General features: G+C 40.6%; 1 protein-coding gene across 1 annotated transcript in view; it reads left to right on the forward strand.

The window, feature by feature from the left end:
• PIEZO2 (piezo type mechanosensitive ion channel component 2) overlaps positions 1 to 23,184 on the forward strand; it is a 446,101-nt gene that overhangs the window by 332,839 nt on the left and 90,078 nt on the right. The window contains exons 14-21 of the mRNA XM_077778264.1: positions 2,149 to 2,272; positions 3,700 to 3,983; positions 5,506 to 5,654; positions 7,963 to 8,136; positions 11,897 to 11,938; positions 18,026 to 18,058; positions 18,441 to 18,652; positions 20,662 to 20,822. Of these exons, the coding sequence (XP_077634390.1) occupies positions 2,149 to 2,272; positions 3,700 to 3,983; positions 5,506 to 5,654; positions 7,963 to 8,136; positions 11,897 to 11,938; positions 18,026 to 18,058; positions 18,441 to 18,652; positions 20,662 to 20,822 (1,179 nt within the window). The remainder of the gene's footprint in view (positions 1 to 2,148; positions 2,273 to 3,699; positions 3,984 to 5,505; positions 5,655 to 7,962; positions 8,137 to 11,896; positions 11,939 to 18,025; positions 18,059 to 18,440; positions 18,653 to 20,661; positions 20,823 to 23,184) is intronic.

Genomic DNA, 23,184 nt, shown 5'->3' on the forward strand with positions numbered 1-23,184 from the left:
GTGAAAGCAGTCTCGTGTAATTGCTCCATGAGCCTTGAACATCTATTTTGGGGAAAGCGGGGTCTGCATTTATATTTTAATGTACCCAGGAGCTAAAAAAAAAAAAAAAAAAAAAAAAAAAAAAAAAATTTTTTTNAAAAAAAAGCAAGACTTTGTCATGGATAAAAACACAACCCCAGATCGTAAAATCTCTATCATGGTGATATTTGTCACAGCACATTATTAAACACAGTGTTTGCAGAGTACTGATGGATCACTGTGATAGAAATTGAAAGACAGTAAGAATATGGCCTGGATCCTCAGAGGTCTGACCACTCTGGGTGAGCCAGACTCAGCTACTTCATAGCATCCATCAGTTGCTAGAATGTCTTCTACATCCATCAACCAAACTTTCCAAGCCTGGCTTATAACTCACTTTTTCTTGGAAAAATGTCCCATCTGCCCTCAAGTATCCCTAAGCTCTTACATATATGCATTTGAGACACAAATTTCTTTCCCAAATTGCAATTACATTTCAATGGCTTGTGACTTCCAGAAGTTTAATGCCATGTTTACAGAAGTGTTCTTGACTATAGTTCTTGACTGGTTCTTGAACTTTCTCAGGCTCTAAACATGTTGTCCAGGACTTCCTGGGACTGGTTTATGCTGAAGGCAAATGAGAAGTGGATATTTGTGGATAGTTAAGTGGGCAGTTAATCAAAGTAAAAAGGACCCATTCATTTGCCTATTTATGTTTTCATTTCTTTGGCAAATATTTATTAAAATCCTACTATAAACCACAATGAGATACCACGTCACACTCACCAGGATGGCTAGAATCAAAAAAAAAAAAAAAAAAGCAGACAATAATAAATATTAACAAGGAAGTGGAGAAACTGGAGCCCTGTACACTGCTGGGGGTGGGGGGGGGCATGTAAAATGCTGCAGCCACTTTGGAAAGCAGTCTCTCAGTTCCTCAAAAGGTTAAACACAGAATTACCATAAGACCTAGCAATTCCACTCCTAGGTATTATACCCGAGAGAAACGAAAGCCTATGTCTACACAAAAACCTGCACTGGAATGCATATAGAAGGGTTATTCCTAAAAGCTCCAAAGCATTCAACAACTTAACTGCCCATCAACTGAGAAATAAAATGTTGTCTATCCACACAGTGGAATATTATTTAGTAATAAAGAGAAATGAGGTCCCAATACATGCTACAACATGAATATGCCTTGAAAACATCATGCCAAATAAAAGAAGCCACTTATAAAAGAATGCATGTTATTAATTCCATTTATATAAGATTAAGATTAGGAAGTCTATGGAGACAGAAAGTAAATTGGTGGTTGGCTAGGGATGAGGTGGGGAAGAATGGGGTGACTGCCATGGACTTCCTCTGGGGCGATGAAAATATCCTACAATGGATCACGGTGATGGTTGCACAACTCCATGAATTTACTAAAACCACTCAGTTGCACATTCTAAGTGGGTGAATTGTATGGCATGTAAATTGTGTTTCAATAAAGCTAGGACAAAAAAAGAAACTATTATGGGCCAGGTCCTATATTCTCTGAAGAACAGAGCTTCCTGAAAGCATCAGCTATTTTTTTCCTAGCCCTCCACCGCATATTAATATACAAGCATGGACACTTAGAACAACTCTTCCTTCAGCTCTGGGAGATGAATGGGATGTTAAAGGGTTCTGTTCTCCAGGATGCAGTGTACTTTTTCCCATCTGTGGAATTCTTCATACCAAGGAAGACTGCAGAGTTGAGGAGTATTATGGAAGAAACATGTCTTCCTCTTAACAGTTGTGCTGATGTCACAGTCAGGACAGGAAATTGAGGACTAGTACCTACAGAGAGACCAATTTCCAAAGCTGATTTCTGGCCCAGATGGAAGTGGTTTGGACAGTGCACCTGGGCCTGTGCACACTGCCGAATGTACTCCTGGCCCTCGACATGCTCACTCGTGTCTTCAGCAAAGGGGATTTAAAAGCCAGTGACTTTCAGGTGAAATCAAATGGGCTCCCAACTCTGTCTCAGATAGAAAGGCTTATTTATTGTATTCCCACTGAAAAATGGAGAAACTGTTGCATATGTTTAAATGTATATACACTTCTAATGGTGGCTTACTTCTCATTTTGCTCATTCTCTACTTTCAGATACTTTTCACCATTACTTTTTGGCTACTGCTGAGGCAGCACCTCACAGAGCAAAAAGCTCTTCAAGAAAAGGAAGCTCTTTTATCTGAGGTCAAAATCGGAAGTCAGGAAAATGAAGAAAAAGGTAAATTAGTGTGACTAGAGATTTTTATGCTCAGCAGAATTACAGAGAAAGAACACCCAAAACACATCAGAAAGCCCTTATGCTTCAGATCAGATAAAAGCCAAACATTTTCCCGGAGCAGTAGACAACAGGTATTGCAGTGCGTAAGAGTTAGTGGCACTAGGGAGCCCACAAGGAGCTTTAGAAAACATGCTGTCATTGGATCCTCACAAAACTGATTCCCACTTAAGGGAAGAAGAAATAGGTTCAGAGAAGTTAAATAGTTATCCAAGGTCACATGTTTAGAGCCATGAAACAATCAGAATTAGAAACTGATATACTAGTTTGGGTGTGTGTTATTATGATGACAGGGGACCCTTTATTCATAGGGGACGTGTTCCACCCCAGTGGATGGCTGACACTATGGATAGTACTGAACCCTATATATTTCATTTCCCACACATACATACCTATGATAAAGTTTAACTTATAAATGGAGCACAGTAAGTAGTGAATGACTAGTAAGAATTTACAACTATAATAATACAGGGTAATAAAAGTTCTGTGAATGTGGTCTCTCTCTCTCAAAGTATCTTATTATGTTCACCTTTCTTGTGATATTGTGAGATGGGAAAAAGCTTATGTGATGAGCTAGAGGTGAATGACGTAGGCATGTGACATGGCATTAGGCTATTATTGGCCTGGTGATGATACATCAGGAGGACCATCATCTGCTTCTGGGCTGTGGTTGACCTCAGATAACTAAAATGGCAGAAAGTGAAACCATTGGAAACCAAGAGTTGGGGAGAGAGAACCACTATAGTTACTTTTCTAGATCTTGCAGTTCTTTTTTTAATGTTTTTAAAAAATTATTTTTGAGAGAATGAGAGTCCAAGTCAGGAGGGGCAGAGAGAGAGGGAGCCAGAGAATCTGAAGCAGTTCTTTTTTTTTTAATTTTTTTAAAAATTATTTTTGAGAGAATGAGAGCACAAGTCAGGGAGGGGCAGAAAGAGAGGGAGCCAGAGAATCTGAAGCAGGCTCTGCATTGTCAGCACAAAGCCCAACCCAGGCTCAAACCCACAAATTGCGAGATCATGACCTGCGCCAAAGTTGGACACTCAGTCAACTGAACCACCCAGGTGCCCCTAGATTCTTGCAGTTCTTAAATCTGTCATGGGATGTTGGACAGGAAATTAGATGTTATAAACAGATTAGCATAAAATATTACCAGGTTTCTTTCTTTTAAATTATATTTCACAAAGGTTATGAAAACTGATTATGATTAGTCATAAACGCTGCCTTGTTTACTAGAACAGTCTGAAATCATTTAAATCATAGAATAACACATAACATTATATGTTTCCAAATCCCACATATGACACCCAGTCAGAATGTGGCTCTGGGCAGGGAACCAGCTAAATGTAACAGCAAAATCTTCTATTTTAAAGGTGATGAGCAAGATCTACAAACAGAAGGAGAGGTGGAGGAGAAGGAGGAAGAGGAAGCAAAGGAAGAGAAGCAAGAGAGAAGGAAGGAAGAGGAAGAGGAAGTGGAGGAAGATGACGACCAGGACATCATGAAAGTGCTAGGCAATTTGGTGGTGGCCATGTTCATCAAGTACTGGATCTACGTCTGTGGAGGAATGTTCTTCTTCGTCAGCTTCGAGGGTAAAATTGTGATGTACAAAATCATCTACATGGTGCTGTTTCTGTTCTGTGTGGCCTTGTATCAGGTAGGTAAATGATTGTCTTCTATTTTTTTCAATCCTTGTAGCAGCCCCAGAAATATACATGAGCTTCCTTTGGCAAGATTCTAAATTAATATAATCCTGTATTATATAAAGTGATCAATGTGAATCAAACATTACATATTAAGAAGACCTAAAATAGGAAATGACTATCTTCAACTTGTTCATTATTTTAAAATTTGGGGTTCTTAAAAAGTGAAAAAAAAAGTTCATGGGTTTTTCAAAACTTCTTGATAAAAAACAAAACACCTGTATAATTAAATTAATTTTTGAATGATAGTTTTAAAACAGTGGCTGGAAAATGTAAAACACTGATTGATTCTCAGTTCACTTATACTTCAGACTTTAGAATCAGGAAACTGTGTGTGTATATATATATATGCATACTGCATGAACTGTTTTAATAACTTATTATTTAGAATGTATAAAAGATTCTACTAAAATAACTAGCCTCTCCACAAATTCGGTCTTAACTTCTAGAAAAATTTTAACTCAGTGATAAAAACAAGTGCAATAGGAGCATCTGGGTAGCTGAGTCAGTTGAGCATCCAACTCTTGATTTCAGCTCAGGTCGTGATCCCAGGGTCATGAGATCGAGTCCCACATCAGGCTCTGCACTAAGCATGGAACCTGCTTAAGATTCTTTCTCTCTTCCTCTGCCTCTCTCCCCACTCACTCTCTCTCTCTAAAAAAAAAAAAAAAAAACCACATACAACAGTACACCAATCTTGCAGGCAACCAAGCAAACAAATAAAGCAACTGAAATAAGCAAGAAGAATTCAACTATAGAGATTAAAATAGCTCAACCAAAATTCATAAAATTTTGAAATACCTTTGAAATTCAGGGCAGGGGGGCACCTTGAGTGGCTCACTTGATTGAACATCTGACTCTTGATCTCAGCTAAGATCTTGATCTCAGAATAGTGAGTTCAAGCCCCGCACTGGGTTCTACAGTGGGCATGAAGCCTACTTAAAAAAAAATCAAGGTAGATGTTCTCTGATGAAAATCCATAGGCTTATGGCAAAGAGGTGGTACACCTCTCTGTACTGGCTTCACATTTTTACTCATATAGTATCACCTGGAATTTCAACACTGGCAGTTTTCTCTCAGTGGTAACTACCATGATGGCAACATCTCTCATACTCATGCTTGAATGCCTCCTACAAACTAGGTATTATGCCAAGAGCCTTATAAATATTATGATTTTGCCCTCTTAACAGCCCTCCAAATAGGCACTTATGGAAGAAGAAACTACAGCTCAGTGTGGTCCAGCAACTCACCCAAGGACATAGTTAGCAACTCTAGTAGTACCCAGATTCCAAACCAGATCCAACCAACTCTACGAGGAATAGAGCCTCCAAAACAACAAATGAATTCGATTTGGTTTTTGAGTATTTGGGAATATCACTACCTGTGGTACTGGCATAAATGAGATGCTTTTGTAAATTGTTTTCATTTAATAACGAATTCTTTTTTCTTCTTTGTTTTTTAACATCTGATTCACAGGTGCACTACGAATGGTGGAGACGAATCCTAAAATATTTTTGGATGTCTGTGGTCATTTACACTATGCTGGTGCTTATCTTTATATACACATATCAGTTTGAAAACTTCCCGGGCCTGTGGCAAAATATGACAGGACTGAAAAAAGAAAAGTAAGCAATTCAGTGTAAAATGAGCTTTGGAAACCATGGACAGGACGAAGACTTGCATGCATGTGGTTCAAACATTTTTATGGAAGGTTTTAGTAAAACATGGTGTCGTCGGGGTCTGTAAGTTCCTAGAGAGCAGGTCATTTTATGGTCTCTCTGCCAAGCCCTGATCTGGACACATGTAGTACATACTCAATGAATATTGACTGAAAAGTGACTTTTCAGCGCCATTTTAATGACATAACTTGTTTCAATGGCCGTTTCATGTGAAACACCTGCTTAGTACTTAACCAGTCATGCCTTCTGCTTTCAACAATGAAGTTCAGTTTTTTGGTTCACTTGGTTCACAGGCTCATAATATAAAGCAGCAGCTTCTCCTCACTTAAGTAGCAGGTGCTAAGATTCTAAGGAGTACTTGACACCATAGAAAAATAAATTTTGAGGGTGCCAGGGTGGCTCAGTCACTTAAGTTTCCACCTCTTGATTTCAGCTCAGGTCATGATCTCATGGTTTGTGACTTTGAGCCCTGGTCACGACGGCTCTGTGCTGACAGTGTGGAGCCTGCTTGAGATTCTGTCTCTCCCTGCCGGCCCCTCCCCTGCTTGCACTCTCTCTCTCAAATTAAATGAATAAACTTAAAAAAAAAAAAAAGAAGTTTCCGTAAGTGCTAATGGAGTAATGATGATGAAATCATTTTTCGTGTGCATGTGATAGATCTTTACATGTACCCTGCCTTTTTCTAATTTGCTGCTATAAATTTCTGAAATTAGTTACCAGAATCGGGCAGAGGGCTGAATGAATATACTGAGGTGGCTAAGTGAAAAGCTTAAAAGGAAAGGATCGCCATGTAGGTAGGCTAACGTATCTTTAACATTTATTCAACAAATATTTATCAAGTGCCTGCTGTGTGCCAGACACTGTCCCTGCCTGGGGACACACACAGGAAGCAAGACAGATGGAGGCTAAGCACTGCAGAGTTTATATTTGAGGAGAGGAGATGAAAAAAAGCCCTACTTAATGTGCAAATAAATTAATTGCTAACTCGCAAGGGTGTGAAGATAAACAAACAACAGACTGAGGGTAGTAAACAGTGAGGGATATAAACTATACATGGAGTGGTCAGGGCAGGCTCCCCTGAGGAGGAGACATTTAAACTCCACGTAAAGGGCTTGTCTTAAGAAAAGTGTCTGAGTTGGGAGCCAAGATGCGAAAAAGCATCCCAGGCAAAGACAGCAGCAAATGTGAAGGTCCTGAGGCAAGACTGAGTTTGGCACGAATGTGGAACCAGAGGAAGACTTGTCTGCCGGGAGCAGGGGAGAGACTAGAAGGAGCAGAAGGGGAGAATACAGCGGGCACCCAGGATGTGCATGGCTTGTAGAGAGTGGTGTTGGCATCTTATTCTTGGGGAAGTTTTTACAAGTCTTTAAATAACTCTTGACTGGCTGGGGGAAAAAATGCTGTCAGAAGGCAAGCATAGAAACCCCGAGGCGGGTGAGCCAGTAACAGCAATGGTCTTGTAAGAAATGATGGTGGCTTCGTCGAGAAGAGGGAGTGTAGAGATGGATAAGAGAAGTGAGCACATTCAAGGGATGTTTAGATTGAAGGAAATGTGGAAGAATGAGATGCGAAGGCAAGGAAAGAAAGAAGACTTCCTAATTTCAGAATCTGGCAGTTATGCCCAGGAGGACTTGAGTGGGGGGCCGGGGGCAGAAAGCAGCATGGCTAAGCAAAATTGGGAAATCAAGAATACCGTTTGGAAAACACTAAATATGAAATAACTGAAAAGAAAAACCCTTCTGGTAGACATTTGGGCACAAGTGGCAACAGGAGAAGCCCAAACTCTAAATGCGCATTTGAGTCATTGGTGTTAAAATGGTGTATAAATCCCCAGGAGGTGTAGATTACCTAGGGAAATGTAAGCTAGAGAAGAGACTCAACCCCGAGGCCTGGGGCTATTTCACATCTGGAGGTCCAATAAAGAAGGAGGAGACAGCAACCGAAGAGGAAAACAGGACAGTGTGGTGGCACCAAGGCCAGCATTGTTTTCGAGAAGAATTAGAGGCTGACGTCAACAAAGAGAAGCAGCCACGGTACTGGCAACACTGAGGTTGTTCCTGCCCGCTGTAAGAGCGGGTCAGTTGGATTGGTGGAAACCAAAACCAAAGCAGAATGCATTGGAGAGAGGGGAATGCAAGCAATGGTATAACTGAGACGGTGAGGACTGATGTAACTTACAATGAAAAAAAACAAAACAAAAAGTGCCCTCGTTGCCTAAGAAAGGCTCTTTTCATTTCGTTTTGTTGTTTTACAGGCTCGAGGATCTCGGCTTAAAACAGTTTACCGTAGCAGAACTATTCACTCGCATCTTCATCCCAACATCCTTTCTGTTGGTGTGCATTTTACACCTCCACTACTTCCACGATCGGTTCCTGGAGCTCACGGACCTGAAGTCCATTCCCAGCAAGGAAGACAGCGCCATCTACAGGTGAGCGCGCGCAAGAAGCACAAGCTTCTTGCTGTGGTCAAGGTGATTCCCCACCTCAGTGGGGCTCCTGCCGGAGGCCAAGAACTAACGTAGAGTTTCAGCCTTGAATTTCCCATGAGCAAAAACCTGTGAGTGAAAAAACAAAAACAAAAAAGAGAGGAAAATGTGGAGTATTTGATGACGCTTTCTGTAACAATTCGTGGTAACTCATAACTGGTTCATACAAAGCAATCTTGATCACCATGTGAGTAGATTTTTTATGGCTGGTTAATACAAAGCGATCTTGATCACCATGTGAGTAGATTCAGAATAGCTGCGCAGACGCAAACACTTTCGAGGTGGCGGTGGGTATTTCGTGTCTGGGTTGGTGATGTGTTTTGAGAACATTCAGGAAATCTGGCTGATTCAGAGGATGGGCTTTGTGCTGTGCTGACAGCCAGTGAAGAAGAGAGAGCATACCAAAAGGTGACCCACGAGATTTTCCCTTCCGCTTTGGAAATAAAGAACCTCAGCTCAAAACGATAGAATCTCCAATCTCGTAATTAGAATAACAAGTAAGGGAATAGAGTGAAGACAGCATTTGCTTTGATCATCTCTCTGCTGTCTTCTCATCGATAAATATAAAGTGTTTACAAGCAACAGATGAGATCTCTCTCTCCTTGCCCTTGTGTGTTGAAACCACGATGGATTTATCGCAAATCTCTCAATCTGGTCCCTCACAGGGAAATTTCAAGCATTCTTCTAATGAACGCTCATACTGATTTTCCTCTTTTGTTTCAGATTTAGCCTTTCCATTCAGTTCCTGGAAAAAACACTTGTTAAGCAACCAAGGGGGCAAAGGGCTGTATGAAAGGAGCGTAGCCGCCAGCTGACAATCCCATTTAGCCTTTTTGGATTCCCTCCGAACCCTTATTTAAGGGGAAAAAAATGAGTACATCAAAAGAAGTTGAAGTAGTATTTCATCACACACGGTTTATGAAATACCAAGCGTTCCGTTTTCTGCTGTAGTAGGGACTGGAGTTGCAGATAACTCCAAAACTCTTTTATTTAGTGATGAAAACCATTTTAAAATCTTTATCTATCTATTTATAGCTGGCAGATTTATTTTCCATAGTGCGTTTTGTTGAATCTGAGTTTACATTTCTTTTTCATTCTGAGTCTGCTCCAGATGACTTTCAGTATGCGAATGGCTCCCAACCAGTAGTATCTAGAGGTAGCAAGCAGCTGTTCTTATCCTGGCTTGCTGCCAGAAATAAGTAACTCCGCTAAAACCTGTCCCCTCCCAGCACTCAACCAGGAAGAGGGCCTGCACGGATGGGGTCAGTGGCTGCCTTCAGTGATAATCAAACACTAGGAAAAATCAGGTAGTTATTACAAGTTCAGGAGCCCCATAGGAGAGAGATTGATAGGCACACTTGTCAGCAGAGGAAGTCACTCTAAGGTAAAAAGCTTGCAAACCTAGTGCTGATCTAGGTAAGTGAGATTTACCAATAATTAGAAAAAGTATTTTTGATGACCTTTTTGACATTTCTTGCCACACCCGGGGCTAAAATTAGTATTTGATATTTAACTCTGGCAAGGTAATATGCTTTATTTAATTATAAACTCTCACCATCTGTTCAAAAAGTCATATTCAATAATCGAGAAACGCCTTTTAGTCAGCAAAGCATATTTATATGCTTGTAGAAGAAATGTAATCGTTGGCGAATGCTAATGATACCTTTAATTTTCGAAATGCCTTTCTTCCCATGAATCTTTATTTTCTCCTCAAAGTTCCTCCAGGATGTAGAAGCTTTTTATTGCCTTTAAAAAAATATTTATTTTATTTTTCACACACACACACACACACACACACACACACACACACCATGAGCGGGGGAGGGGGAGAGAGAGAGGGAGATACAGAATCCGAAGCAGGCTCCAGGTTCTGCACTGTCAGCACAGAGCTGGATGCGAGGCTTGAATCCATCAACTTCGAGATCATGTCCTGAGCCGAAGTCAGACACTTAACTGACTGAGCCACCCAGGCACCCTGCCATATTATCATAAGTCTTTGATTCTAATGTCACACAATCAAATAGAGATATAGGTTACAATTTTCTGGGAAGATAGGGATCTTTCAGGGCCACAGTTTTGCAGAAGACAGTGCAGCTCAGCAAAGATTGTACCAGCCCAAAAGAGTCACCTAGGGCATGTGAAAACTGAATTTGTTCCTCAGAGTTTCCTGGAAGCATATGGCATTATTTAATTATGTAGATTCTGGGGAAGGACTACACTCTCAGGTGAAGATGTTTTCTCCCTGTTGCCACAGCTGCTCCGTACACAACCCTCACCCTCCATGTCATGGCAAGAGAGGAAGGAAGCTCTAAATGATCTCTTACCATTTGAGGTCATTACTTACCATCCTCATGTCCATGGCTTAATCCTGAGCATTGTCCTGAACAGTTAATTTTCGAAGAAAACATAAACAGCAATGAGAGTGTATAAGGCCACCTATCTCAACAGGTTAGGAACATGGGATTTCATTTTTAGTTCCTCAAAAATATGAGTTGTCTAGGACCTTAAAGAGCTTGAAGTTTGGTTCAAACTCAAGTTTGGTGCTTTGGGACTTCCTGCAAGAATTTAATATAAAGGTTCCCGAATTGTAACGTTGAACCTTGGATACATATCCCATCTTTTTAAGCAACTTGTTTCCATTCTGGTATTTTCTTTACTAATAGTTTTCACCTCACAGTATTTTTTGTCCCTGGAGCCTTAACAAATGACCACATTATGATCAAATTGATGAAGAGAAAGGAATATTTACGGTGTTGAGATGGACTGTCAGGCTTTGCCTTCTCTGCTGCCACCGTGGCCCATGAATTGGGAATAATCAACCCATTATATTCCTTACTTTGATTCTATTACTATTGTTTCTGTAAATATCCAACTGTTCTTTTCCTGTTCTGTTTGCTATTTGTGTGAACTATGTTTTTGTGCACATATAGGTCATATAGGCAAATGTCGCATGTGTCTGAAGCAGAATCTATTGTGTTTTGCCTTACAGAATTATCAAGTTAGTATTATGAAAAAGTTTTGTGGTATACATAATAATAGAAAAACTATTTTTATTTCTAAGCAGGTGTTCCCAGGCTATTATTTCACTTATATATTGATAAAATATATAATATTAGAGCATAAATACAACATAAATATTATAATAATTATACTTCATAATAACGTACTAGGTATCCATTATGTATTTCTTTAATATCCATCCCTACAATTCCTCCATACTTTGTTTTAGAAAGTATTCTAATGTATATGGAAACAAAATGGCTTTTTTTCTACCTTCAGTCTTAGAAAGCATAGAAAACAATATGCTGTTTATGATTACTTAGTAGGATTTCATTTGTTTTTAGTCCAGGGAAAGGAGCAAGAGTTACTCTATTAGACTGTATTTTATTTGATAAATGTGCTCTGAAAATTGAACGGTTACAGATTTTTAGTAAAGTGTGTGAGAAGGGGAGGGACGAGAACAAAGGAGCGACTTGTTACCTTCAACCATTTTTCCTGAATACATCTAATTTCACGTTGCACCTGAATCCTGCTGTCCTGACTTGTCTTCGTGCATGGAAGTGTCGATGATGACACGCTTGATGACGTAAAGCTTACAAGACGGTCTACTTCTTTCCTTTCTAACAGTCTCCTCTTTCTCTCTCCTATCTGTCTCCCCATCACCACCACATGCCACCTTGTGCTTCCATCTCTCACCTCGTAGCCATGCCAAAGTCAATGGGCGCGTATATCTAATAATAAATAGGTGGGTACTTCAATGTTTTCTCTCTTGTTTTTTTTTTTTTTTTAACAGTCTCTTAGTGTGTTAAACACCTTACTATTTTGTAAATGAAAAATGATGTCGTCAGATAGTGGACAGTGGTCTTCAGGTATGCTCGTGGATGTATTTTGCTAATGAAACCATTTGGTGTCTATACCGAATGGCGCTGCAAGTGCATTCGGAGGTTGCCAAGGGTCTTCAGCTGGTGCTTGGCCTTTGGTCCTGGTTCAAACGTATGCCCCATCAATTACAACCTTGGGTAAATTAGTTCAAGGCTCGCCTGAGAGCTAATCGTGCTCTTGAACACATCATTGAGAGCTCAGCTCAAGAACCACCTCCTCCACGAACCTGCCCACAAATGCCAACTTTCTCCGCTAAAAGTAATCTGCCCTTCCTCTAAATATCCATAGCTCTTTATCATTGCTGCCTCCTGATACTTGCCTTCCAGCTCTCCACCTGCCTGCCTGTCTTACCTCCCCTGTCAGAGGCATCTGCTCCTCAGGCCTGGAGTCCTTGTATAATTTACCACTGTGTCAATATAACACCTACTTCAGGGCCTTACCCATTAGTTGATCCTCCGTAGATATTTCCTGAATGAAATGAAAATAGTCACAACAATATATGGTTAAAAGAAAATTAAGACCTCAAATTCCTCAAATATACCCTTACTTGAAAGGTCAACATACTGAAGAAAGATACTTTACATCACCAGACTCCACAAAAGATGCAGAGATGGACACTGAGATGTGGCCCTACCTTAGTGCTCTGTCACCCAGCGGGGGAGATAAAACATGCAAGTGACCACCCATAATAAACAATAAGCTTTGATAAGTATTGTTTATCAACTCCCCTAAGAATACAGAGAAAAGATCCTTGAGGATTGAATTTACTACAGCTATCCTTACTTTATTAAAGAGGTGAATTAAAATATCCACTCCTATAACTTTATGTCATTAGTAATAAAGCCAGTCATTTAGGTCATAGAAACGTGTGTTTTGCAATCCAATCAACAAAATAACTGTTTTTCGAAAGACCTGTGTTTTGCAATCCAATCAAAAAAATAACTGTTTTTCGAAAGATCTGTTGGTTTTCTAAGATTTGTTCATTTGCTACCTCATTCACTATTCTCTTACAAAAAATCCTAATGCTGACAACCAAGTAGCAAACCCTGGGAGGCAAAACTTCTGGAAGGAAGTGTAAAAAATTAGTGCATCATGTTACAAATCACTGAAGAAAGAGGGGTGAGGAGTGACTGGTTCCTTTTCGGGGGGGGGGGGCACTTTTGTTGATAGCCTGAAGGAGAAAAGTCCACCTCAGGTTTTTAGCTAAAAACTCTAGCTGGAGATCTTGAGCAACTATTGAAATTTCATCTCTAAAACATAAGGAAGTTCTATCTCAATCTCTCTCTCTCTCTCTCTCTCTCTCTCCATCCTTCCCATACTACCCCTCCCTCTTCCTCCTCCCTCCACTGCACTCCTGGCCTCCTCCCTCTTCCCCTGTCCCTCCATATCTTTTTCTCTGTCTCTCACAGAGAAAGTATTTACCATCTGCTATATGAGGGGATGGCTCAGATACCTAAGAAGGCAGGAGTTGGTTTGATGGGCTCCAACAGCAGAGGCTAATATAAGCTATGGTTCTGATTGTCTCAGACTTCTCGCTTGAGAGAAAGCCTATGCCTATTAGCTCAAGTCACAAGGCCAGGGAACACATTCATGAATTCTTAGAATTCAAAGTCCTCTAAAAGAATTAAAAACTCAAAGAATTCCACTGTTAGCACTGTCTTCTTTCCAGTGGAATCTTTCGTTTTTGTCTAACTGCTAATATATTAAGGAAGGCCAGATTTATGGCCCAGGGAAGACGTTCCCCAAAAAAGTCTTCCCCCACTATGCCTCTGAAAGGCTGTTTGTAAAGCACGCCAAATTTTGAAATAGGTCCTAGTCTTATTAAAAATAAGAAGTCAATTCTTTTATTAAGTAAGTGAGCTTTCTTTCTCCCATAATTTCTTCCTTAATTCTTGTGAAATGAAAGTGTCATTTCACAAGGAGAATAATGTGTTTGTAAATGTGAGTTCTGGATGAAAGGAAAGACATACCTATATTCATCTTCTGGGTTGATCAAAATTTAGACATGGCCTCACAAGGTGTGAGGCAAGAGTGTTGAGGACAGTGGATGACTGATAAAATTTTGATGATATGAATAATTGTGGGGAAGTTCTCGCTGAGTTCATAAACAGAATAAATTGGAATGTCTTAACAGGTCATTTCTGTGACATATGCAGAAATTAGAGTCATCATACCCAATCCTGTCTAGTAGATTTTTTGAAGGAATTACTACCACACACATTTAATATGTGATATTAAACCTACAAATCAATGGCTCATCTGTGACTACGGTCTTCTAAAAGTATGTATACATTCTAGAAAATAATCTTAAGCAGTATAGATATTCTTTAAATATTACTTAATAAACACTAGAAATGTACAAGATAGCTCTCTTTTCTAATAGTCTAATGAATAGGGTGGGTGCAGTTTATATTACCACATATTCCAAATTAGAATAGTTATAAATAAATGGAATTTAGACTAAAGAGATTTTGCAGTGATAGACTCCATTTTCTTTAATATGTGGCTTAATATATTGAGTCCAGGTCAGTTCCTAGTACAAAATTAAGCCTCTTCAGCTGTCCATTTAACATAATTTGTTTCTTCTGTTTCAAATAAGAATGCCCATCCAGTACATGGAATCCATTCACCAGACATTCAGTCAATCACATTTTGCAAGCGAGCCCTGTAGACTTAAGTCTGGATTTCTGTCCTTTAAAGGAAGAATCCCCAGAGCCATAATTAGAATAAAATGATGTCGATACAAATGCAGAGATGCACACAGTGAAGATCATATAAAGAAAGCTGTGGGTGCATGAAGGAAAGAGTGAGTGAAGACACAGAGAGAAAAACGTCACCCACTTTGTTAAAATGTAGAAAGAGACATGGCCAGTCAGTGAGAGGATTACAGCTCAGAGCCTGCCTGGATCACCATCATAAAAGCAAGGCATGGAAGTTATAGGTGTGGATAAAGACAACGCAAAGAAAAGAAAATGAACTCCTGGTGGGGAGAGGGGAGGCATGCCAAAAGGTAGGATTTGAGGAAGTAGGGGAGGGGGTTCTCTGAGAATCCAGTTAATCACCCTATTTAATAAGTCTCCTTCAAGTGATGATTAGATAATTTGCCCGTGAGGATCAATAAGTATTGTAAGTTTCTTTGCCAGAAGTTTCAAGGAGTGTGGCTACTAATTTAATTTTTTTTAAAAAACGAGGATCCCTTTTTAAAAGTTACTAGGGGGAAATATCTAGATTGACGTACCACAGGCTTTCCTGGAGAATCGGTCCAGATGTTCACGATGGCAGACCGGGGTCTAGTTCTGCCCATGAACTCCATGTTGTACAGACAGCCCTACCTCCTCAGGGGCCCAGCCTCAGCGATTGTAGCGGTGGGAGGGGCTGGGCAGACACCAGAGTGTACCGAAGATGGAGAGTGGTGGAGACAGACGCCCAAGGAAGAAACATTTGCTCTTTTTCTTCCACGTAGCCATTTTAATAACAAGTTTTGTTCACGAATGTGCTGATGACAGAGTTATAGTCCAAGTTGAGCACCTACCCCAGTGTCTAGCGTTGTGTGGTCCCCTACAAAGGCGTGTTTCTAATTCCTCTTCATGATACAGATTATCAAAGCAGTGTATCTGCTATCATTAGCAGATAGTTCCTTACTTTAAAAATACTCCCTGTGTACTAAGCATGTGTTAAGAGCTTAACAGAAATCCCATGGCTTCCTGCGAAGTAGGTGCTGCTACTCCATTTTATGGATCAGCACACTGAGATTTAGGAGACGGGGTGGGGCGTTTTGCCAAGTCACCTGGCTAGTGAGTTGTCTAGTTGAGGCCTGAATCCAGGTCTTTCTGATTCTAATGAACATGCTTTAACATTCCTCTGTATTGCCTTCAAAAAAAATTGTTATGAAAAAATGGAAGAGAAAATGAACGGCTTTACACAGGTGTCCTTTTAAAATCATAAACAACAGTCAGGCATTAAAAATATTTTTGTCTGTACATATTTTATGCACACAGATTTTCTCATGCAATTTTCCAGTTAACAGACTCCTAAACCCCAGTCAACGACAGCCTGATCGAGGTTTTCCCTTTTTCCTTTGCCATCCATCACAAGCACCTGAGGTTAGTCTGCTCCAGAAGGTAGCCGGCTGCCCTGTTTCCTCATAAGGATTATGTCAGATGGAAATGTGCAGATATTTGGTTTAAACACACGTATCCGATTCTCTTCTCTCCGGCATTATCTAGTCCCAGATCTCTTGTAAACTATTAACAAGTTTCCAGAAGTTGATCCTCGAGTCATACTTACACCAGGCTTCCTCTAGTGTGTTTCCTTCATTAGCTAGTCTCCCTTCAGTCTTCACTGCCTTTGGCCCACCACTTTGGGGGCCTTGTTGCTCAGGACTTTTTGTTATGTAGGCAGAACTGCAGCTTCAGAAACAGATTCATGTCTGTAAGTTTCATTCCATAAATTAGTTCTAAGTCTTGGCAAGTTGTGTTTCATGTGCATCAAGTCATGGCAGCGTTGACATAGATGTTAGAAGTGCACTCTGAGATGGTCAAATGTCATAATGAAAAGGATCTTCTTTTTACTTACAAAATGCATCACCTGGCAATGCTGAAGAGAACATATAAATATTGACGGTTGTGTGACACCTGGTTGCTTTTACATTGAATGCCATTTCATATGCAGAGTCCTGACAAAGCAGGAACAGCACATGTACCCTGTGAGATTTGACATGCAGTGCTGGTGTATAAGATGTGGTACTGGACTTTCAAGAATGGAAGACTTTCCCAAAGACAGGAGGGTGAATTGACTAGCTTTGGAAAATAAGAAAGTAGTAAGTCAGGTAACTCCTTCCACCAATGTTGAACCATCCCCAGGATGTTGTATATTCATTCGATTAACAGTGTTTCTATAATTTGCCTGCTTGACACACTGTTAAAAGGAATTACTTTTGAATGGTAACCTCTCTGAAAGTCTAAGGGTAATGCAGGTTCATCACAATAGTTACCCAACATCGCAGGTGTGTTTCACGTACAAAACCAGTGAGTTGCAAGTGAGCTTAGATTTTTATCTAGCCAAACTTTCTCATTTTATAGAAAATAAAGTGAATTCCAGAAAGGTAAAATAATATGCTCAGAGCTCACAGTTATACAGATAAAATAACAGTATTAATTGTCTATCCTGTTACCATCAAGCTGAAATGTATACATTAGTTATTACAAATGGGGAAGACTATTGGTTTTTCCAGTAGATCTTTTCTTAATATCTAGTGTATTCCCCACAGATATTCCTTCAAATTGGCTGAGTCAAAAGATACATTTTTTTAATGATTTGGGACGAAGATTGTACTTGTTATTGTCCAATATGAAATAAGCTGTCATGCTCCGGCTGCTGTCCAGGCTCAGGGAAACCGTCTCCCCATGCCTCTCGTGGGCTGTCACACACCATGTCTTTATGGCTGCTTGTCCCGCGGCTAATACCAGTGCCCACAGACTGGGATGTGATGCAGGCTTCTGCTCCTGAAAGCATTTAGCTTCCACTACATAAGCTTTAGATGATGAAAGAATGAGAGAGTCTATGCAAAGGCTGACTACGATTACTCATTATTTAAGAATCATTTTTTTAAAAACTATTAAAAGCATGAAATGACTGGATTCTTGCGGGATGGTTTGCTACGTCACCAAAACAAGCATGACATGATTTGCCTCTGTAGTCTATACGTTCTCCCCATTTACAACCCGCAATCCTGTCCACTCTCAACTCAAGTTGCCAAGCCTAGGGTTCATAGCAAAAGCACGCTATTGATGCCATCCTGGAATGCACTTGGCATTAGGACTTACTGCAACCGGCATACAGGAATGCGATAGTGGATGATATGTAGCATGATGTGTGATCTCTGACATTCCTTATAATTCTTCTGTTCTCATCTCCTTTTTTTCCTTTCTATTTCAATTACTTTGAGCAGCATCAAGAAAAAATTACCAATCCACCAAAATGAGTAAGTCCCCCGTGAAGCCATGAAATGCTTGCTCTACATGATGCCATTTCATGCTTCTACATCCTAAACTCTGACCATTTTCTCCTCTGGGAAAAATGTCAAGTTTAGGTGTCAATAGCTCTCATTACTGACTAATCACTAGAACCTGAATTGGAAAAGCTAACAAGACCTAGCTGAGTTTACAGTTTGTTTTCAGAAAGAGCTTAAAAAAAAAAAAGAAAAAAGAAAAAGAAAAAAGCGACCAGATGCTAACAACCCCACATTGCAAGGCCTGTGTACATGCACTGATTTTCATTTTTGTTTATCCTCCTTTTACTTGCCCCTCACTCAAATCTCTCCCGGAGCTCTTTCCTCTCCTGATTCGGCCATTCTCTGCCAACAGACTGGCCCACCCTGAAGGAAGCCTTCCAGACCTTGCCATGATGAATCTGACCGCCAGCCTGGAGAAGCCAGACTTGAAGAGGCTGACTGAGTCTGGGGAGGACAGACCAGAAGGATGCCCTGAAAAGGCTGAGCTTGGGAAAGACAGCGAAGAGGAGGAGGAGGAAGAAGAGGAGGAGGAGGAGGAGGAAGAGGAGGAGGAAGAGACATCAGGTAACCCGCCCTCTACCAGTAGCTGCTCAGAATCCTGGCTGACAGATATAGTGAATGAAACTGACATGTTCCAGATGGATATATATTTGAACCAGTCTGAAATACAAATTGGGGTGCCGTCTTTGTTTGCTATTGTTACCACATTCCAGTTCCAGTTTTTTCCCATCATTTCTGTGTGATTCTGATTTAGAAGAAGAGAGCAGGTGGCTGGTTACCGACTACTGATCTGCCAGAGGTGATCCTGGCCAGAACCAGAGAGGCGTTGGCTCTAACCTCTATCCAGTACAAAACCTGAGCAGGACATTTCCTACCAGCAGCAGAGGCAGGCAGCTGTGTAGAATTTCAGAAAGTTCTAGACAGGGCCTTTTCAAATGCATTCGCAAAAAAGCCAGTCTGGGACTTCTCTAGGGAACTGGTAATTGAGAACATATTTGTAATTCAGTCCTAATGTTTCAGGACCTGGGAACCAGTGGAGCACATGAGTGACGGGATAATTATCATTTCAAGCCAACTTCTAGACGTGTTTTTCTTGCCATTGTTATTTAAGGTTTCTCCCTCCTTATTCTTTAGGCTCTTTTTTTCCGCTTTTCTTCGTAGACTTGAAATAATGTTTAATAGGGCATGACGGAGAACTGGACCACCGGTGATCAGGACGCCTTATCTGACAGCGAGCAGAGAATACGAGCACTTACTCTGTTTAGAGCCTCCCAAGATTGAGTAGCTTTGGGGTGGTGCTCTGGGGCATGATGGTGACATGCTGCACTTGCCTTTGCTGGTGCTCTGTGCTTTACGGGATTAGAAAATGAAAAAGCACAAAGCAGAAGATCCCTACCAAAGCTGCACTCCCCAAAACCTGGTCTCCCTTATCCCTTCACCTAAGAAGACCCTGAGAGACTCCCAGAACTGCCCTTTCCATATCTAAGCAATAGCTGTTCCTCAGGGTGAGGAAGCACCGAGCTTGGTAGGACCAAGGACGCAGGACTAAGATTTACTGTCCTACTTTATGAAGGTTTTGAGCTTCACGAATAGGATGTCACTAAAAATTGGATTTCACTTTTTCTGGCAGACACCTGCCATCTACACCTCTAAATTATGCTCAGTTATGACTGAAATCTTTGTATCAACGCTTATCTGAGCACTTTATAAATAACCATTTTTCACGACTACTGAAACCTTATTTAAACTTTTTGAACCAAGTACAATAACCGTTACAACCACCCAGCCATGAGAAGAAGCTACTTAGGCACACTCAGATTTTTATCTGTCTGGGCTCAGAAGCTTTTGTCTACATGTGTGGTGACATGCTGATACCACAAAACGTGTCTGTCCTGACTTCCATTCAGATGACCAGGGACAGCTCTCCAGACAGAAGCATGACCCCAATCTGCAAAATATTACTACTTGGCACAAGGTAGAAAGAGGGAAATGACTAATTTGCTTTAAAACTATGATTAGAATTAGTCTGACCACATTTCATGAACTGGAACCAGATCATTCAGACCCCTGATGTTCATTCTAGACTTGAGGAGGAACAGGCTCTTGCTGCCTGGCTTGCTGCTCCAGGGCCAACTGATGGGCTTTTAGCCACGCCCTCTTTAAGCGCTGGGGGGAATGAAACTGGAACTTAGGGAAACATGGTTTTGGCAAGAAAAATGTCATTTAGAGGGCACTCAGTTACTGAATATTCCCAAGAAACTAGGGAATGATATATCTCAGCCTTAAAAGTAAATAAGGTCAAAATTCTTCACACTAAATTAACAGGTGGTTAAAAAAGGAAAAACCTTGTCCCTCCAAGTCTCAGCATAGGGTGTCAAAGTCATCATGATGTGGGATTCTTAGACCACCTTTCCTCCAGATTTTGATATTAGAATTCATCCACCACTGCTATTTTGCAGTTTCTCATTGCAATCTGAATGCTATAAGATATGCTTTAAATAATAATGCAAAAAATAAAAATAAATAAAAGACCACAACTTTTTATGCTCTTGGGTAAATTTACTATTTTGCAGATTTAAGAAACAAATGGCATCTGGTGATTGACCGCCTCACTGTGCTCTTCTTAAAATTCCTGGAGTATTTTCACAAACTACAAGTGTTCATGTGGTGGATTTTGGAGCTGCACATCATCAAAATTGTTTCCTCATACATCATCTGGGTCTCTGTGAAAGAGGCAAGTGATCCTTTGTTGTATCTTCAGCCAAGCAGAACCCCAGTGGGTCAACATTTCCCATTTCTAGCTGTCCATGACTTTGTTGTAAGCGTAATTCCCACTACCTTAGAACGTCAGGGTTCTAAAATGGCATATACCCTTGGACATACAGAAAATCAAATCGCAGTTGCCCTGAGAAGTGGGGAAGATCACAGGGCAGAAAGAGGCTCCTGGCTTAATTCCTGAGTGGCTTGGTCATGTCAGAAAGGCTACTTCTTTTCATGTAGTCTTTAGCGGAAGCGTGTGAGGGCAGGCTGCTCTTCTGAAGAACCTGTGGAAATCTTTCTCCGTAACCTCTGTTTGAAGAAAGCAAGAATATTCTATTTTACCAAGAGTATTCCAGTTACCAAGGCGTAAGCTCAGCTTCCCAAACTTAATAAAATGTGCCGTAGAGTTCACCCTGTTGATTATTGAGTGTTTTGAGACAAGACACGGTGTTTCGTGACAAGACACGGTGTTTCAACATTGTATTGCAGTTCTGTTTTCTCATTTGGAAGGTGGAGAGGCATCATTTAGCTAGTAATTCTGTGATGCGTCCTCTGGAGAGATTAGCTCTCTTTCAGTCTATTCAGCAGATAATTTCTGCACGTTTCTGATCTGCCCGGACTAGTTTTGAATAACAATTCAAAGAGTCTTTGCCCTATAAAAATTAAGTCAGGGAACTGCTGCCTCTAATTTTTAAAAAGTTAATTAATAATATCGTATTACCCCACAACACCTTAAACCTAAAATATTCATGAGAAGGTCACTAAGGTCACTAACCTTAATTTGAGCTCCCCCGTCTAAACTAGAACTTTCTCCATTTTATACAAACCATCTGGAATGGATCTGTGATCACTGCCAGATGAGAATAAAAACAGAAACTCCTCTCCCTGTGAGAGATTTATAGAGGAAAGTGACATACGCTTCACTGGTAACTGTCTCCACATTAATTAGAATTAAAACCTAGCCTACTATGTGTATCCACCGAAGAAAAAGAAGTTTAAGCACTTTAACTGCAGAGATAATTTACCAATTCAGACAGAATTTGAGGGTCAGAGTATTAAAACAGCAATGATGGGGCACCTAGGTGGCTCAAAAGCATCTGACTCTCAATTTCAGCTCAGGTCATGATCTCACAGGTTGGGAGTTCGAGCCCCTCATCAGGATCTGTGCTGACAGCTCAGGGCCTGCTTGGGATTCTGTCTCCCACTCTCTCTGCCCCTTCCCCACTCACTCTCTAGTTCTCTCTCAAAATAAGTAAAAATAAACTTAAAAAAAAGAGCAATGAAGAAGGGCAAGAGAAGGCATTTGCCTAAAAACCACAAAGGCTATTTCTGAATTAACCAAACCTGATGCACAGATATCTTCTGATAGCATGAGAAGTTGTTGCAGAGAAGATAATATTGTGATGGACCGGGGCATTAAATGAAAGAAGTTAATGTGACGAGGGCACGGAGAATCCACTATCTGAAATCTGTCCTACAGAGCTCAGACAGAGAAATAAGAGAGTCAAATGATACCACTTTCTTACAAATCCTAAATGAAAGCCAGGCATGTGTTTGTTAAAATCATCTCAGTGAATCCCAAGAATGCCTTGTTAATAGACTATCAAGTAGATAAAGCATCATGATGTGTTCACCCTGTTAGACCATTAGGAAAACAGCCTTTGATAGCACATGACCATTTCCTTCTCTAGGACCCATACGTTGTACACACTTCCAGAATTGTCCTTCCTAATTCTACGTCTTTCACCTATAACTTTAAAACACCTCAGAGTCTCCTGGATCAGAGAAATTCTGCCCCTGCTGCTACTAGCATCTGCCAGAGTCCCCTTTTTGTGAGATGGTCAGCCCCCAAGTATATGAGCCCAGCTATACCTGCTGTCATCCCCACCCGCATGAGGGGTTTCCGGCCCCTAAGGGTGAGTTCCTGCATGAGCCTTGAATGTCACAAGGTCTCCCCTGTCTGCACGCTGACTTTGGTCTCTTGGCTCCCTTCGTTGCTGATGATTATTAAGGTCACTGGAATATCGAGGATCAGAACATGTGGGGTGGAATCATAAAACACACTCTATTTTGGACCTCTACTGTCCCTTTAAAATGTATTGTATGCAGAAAGTTTTCTCCATGCCCCTGAATCCTAAACGCTTTCTGATCATTCCTAGGTAATAGAAAGTACTGTAGTTACCTCAGGTAGCAAACAGAATCTGACCTCGTTAATTAGACTTCTCCAGCCACAGAAAAGAATCAAACTCTGATCTCTTTTTTTTTCCATGAAGGTGGAGTGTTTTTGTTATCTTTTTTTAAGTTTTTATTTAAATTCCAGTTGGTTAGCATACAAT

The sequence above is a fragment of the Crocuta crocuta genome, unplaced genomic scaffold (genome assembly GCF_008692635.1).
Source record: "Crocuta crocuta isolate KB4526 unplaced genomic scaffold, BGI_CrCroc_1.0 scaffold26, whole genome shotgun sequence".
In the NCBI taxonomy this organism is placed as follows: Eukaryota; Metazoa; Chordata; class Mammalia; order Carnivora; family Hyaenidae; genus Crocuta; species Crocuta crocuta.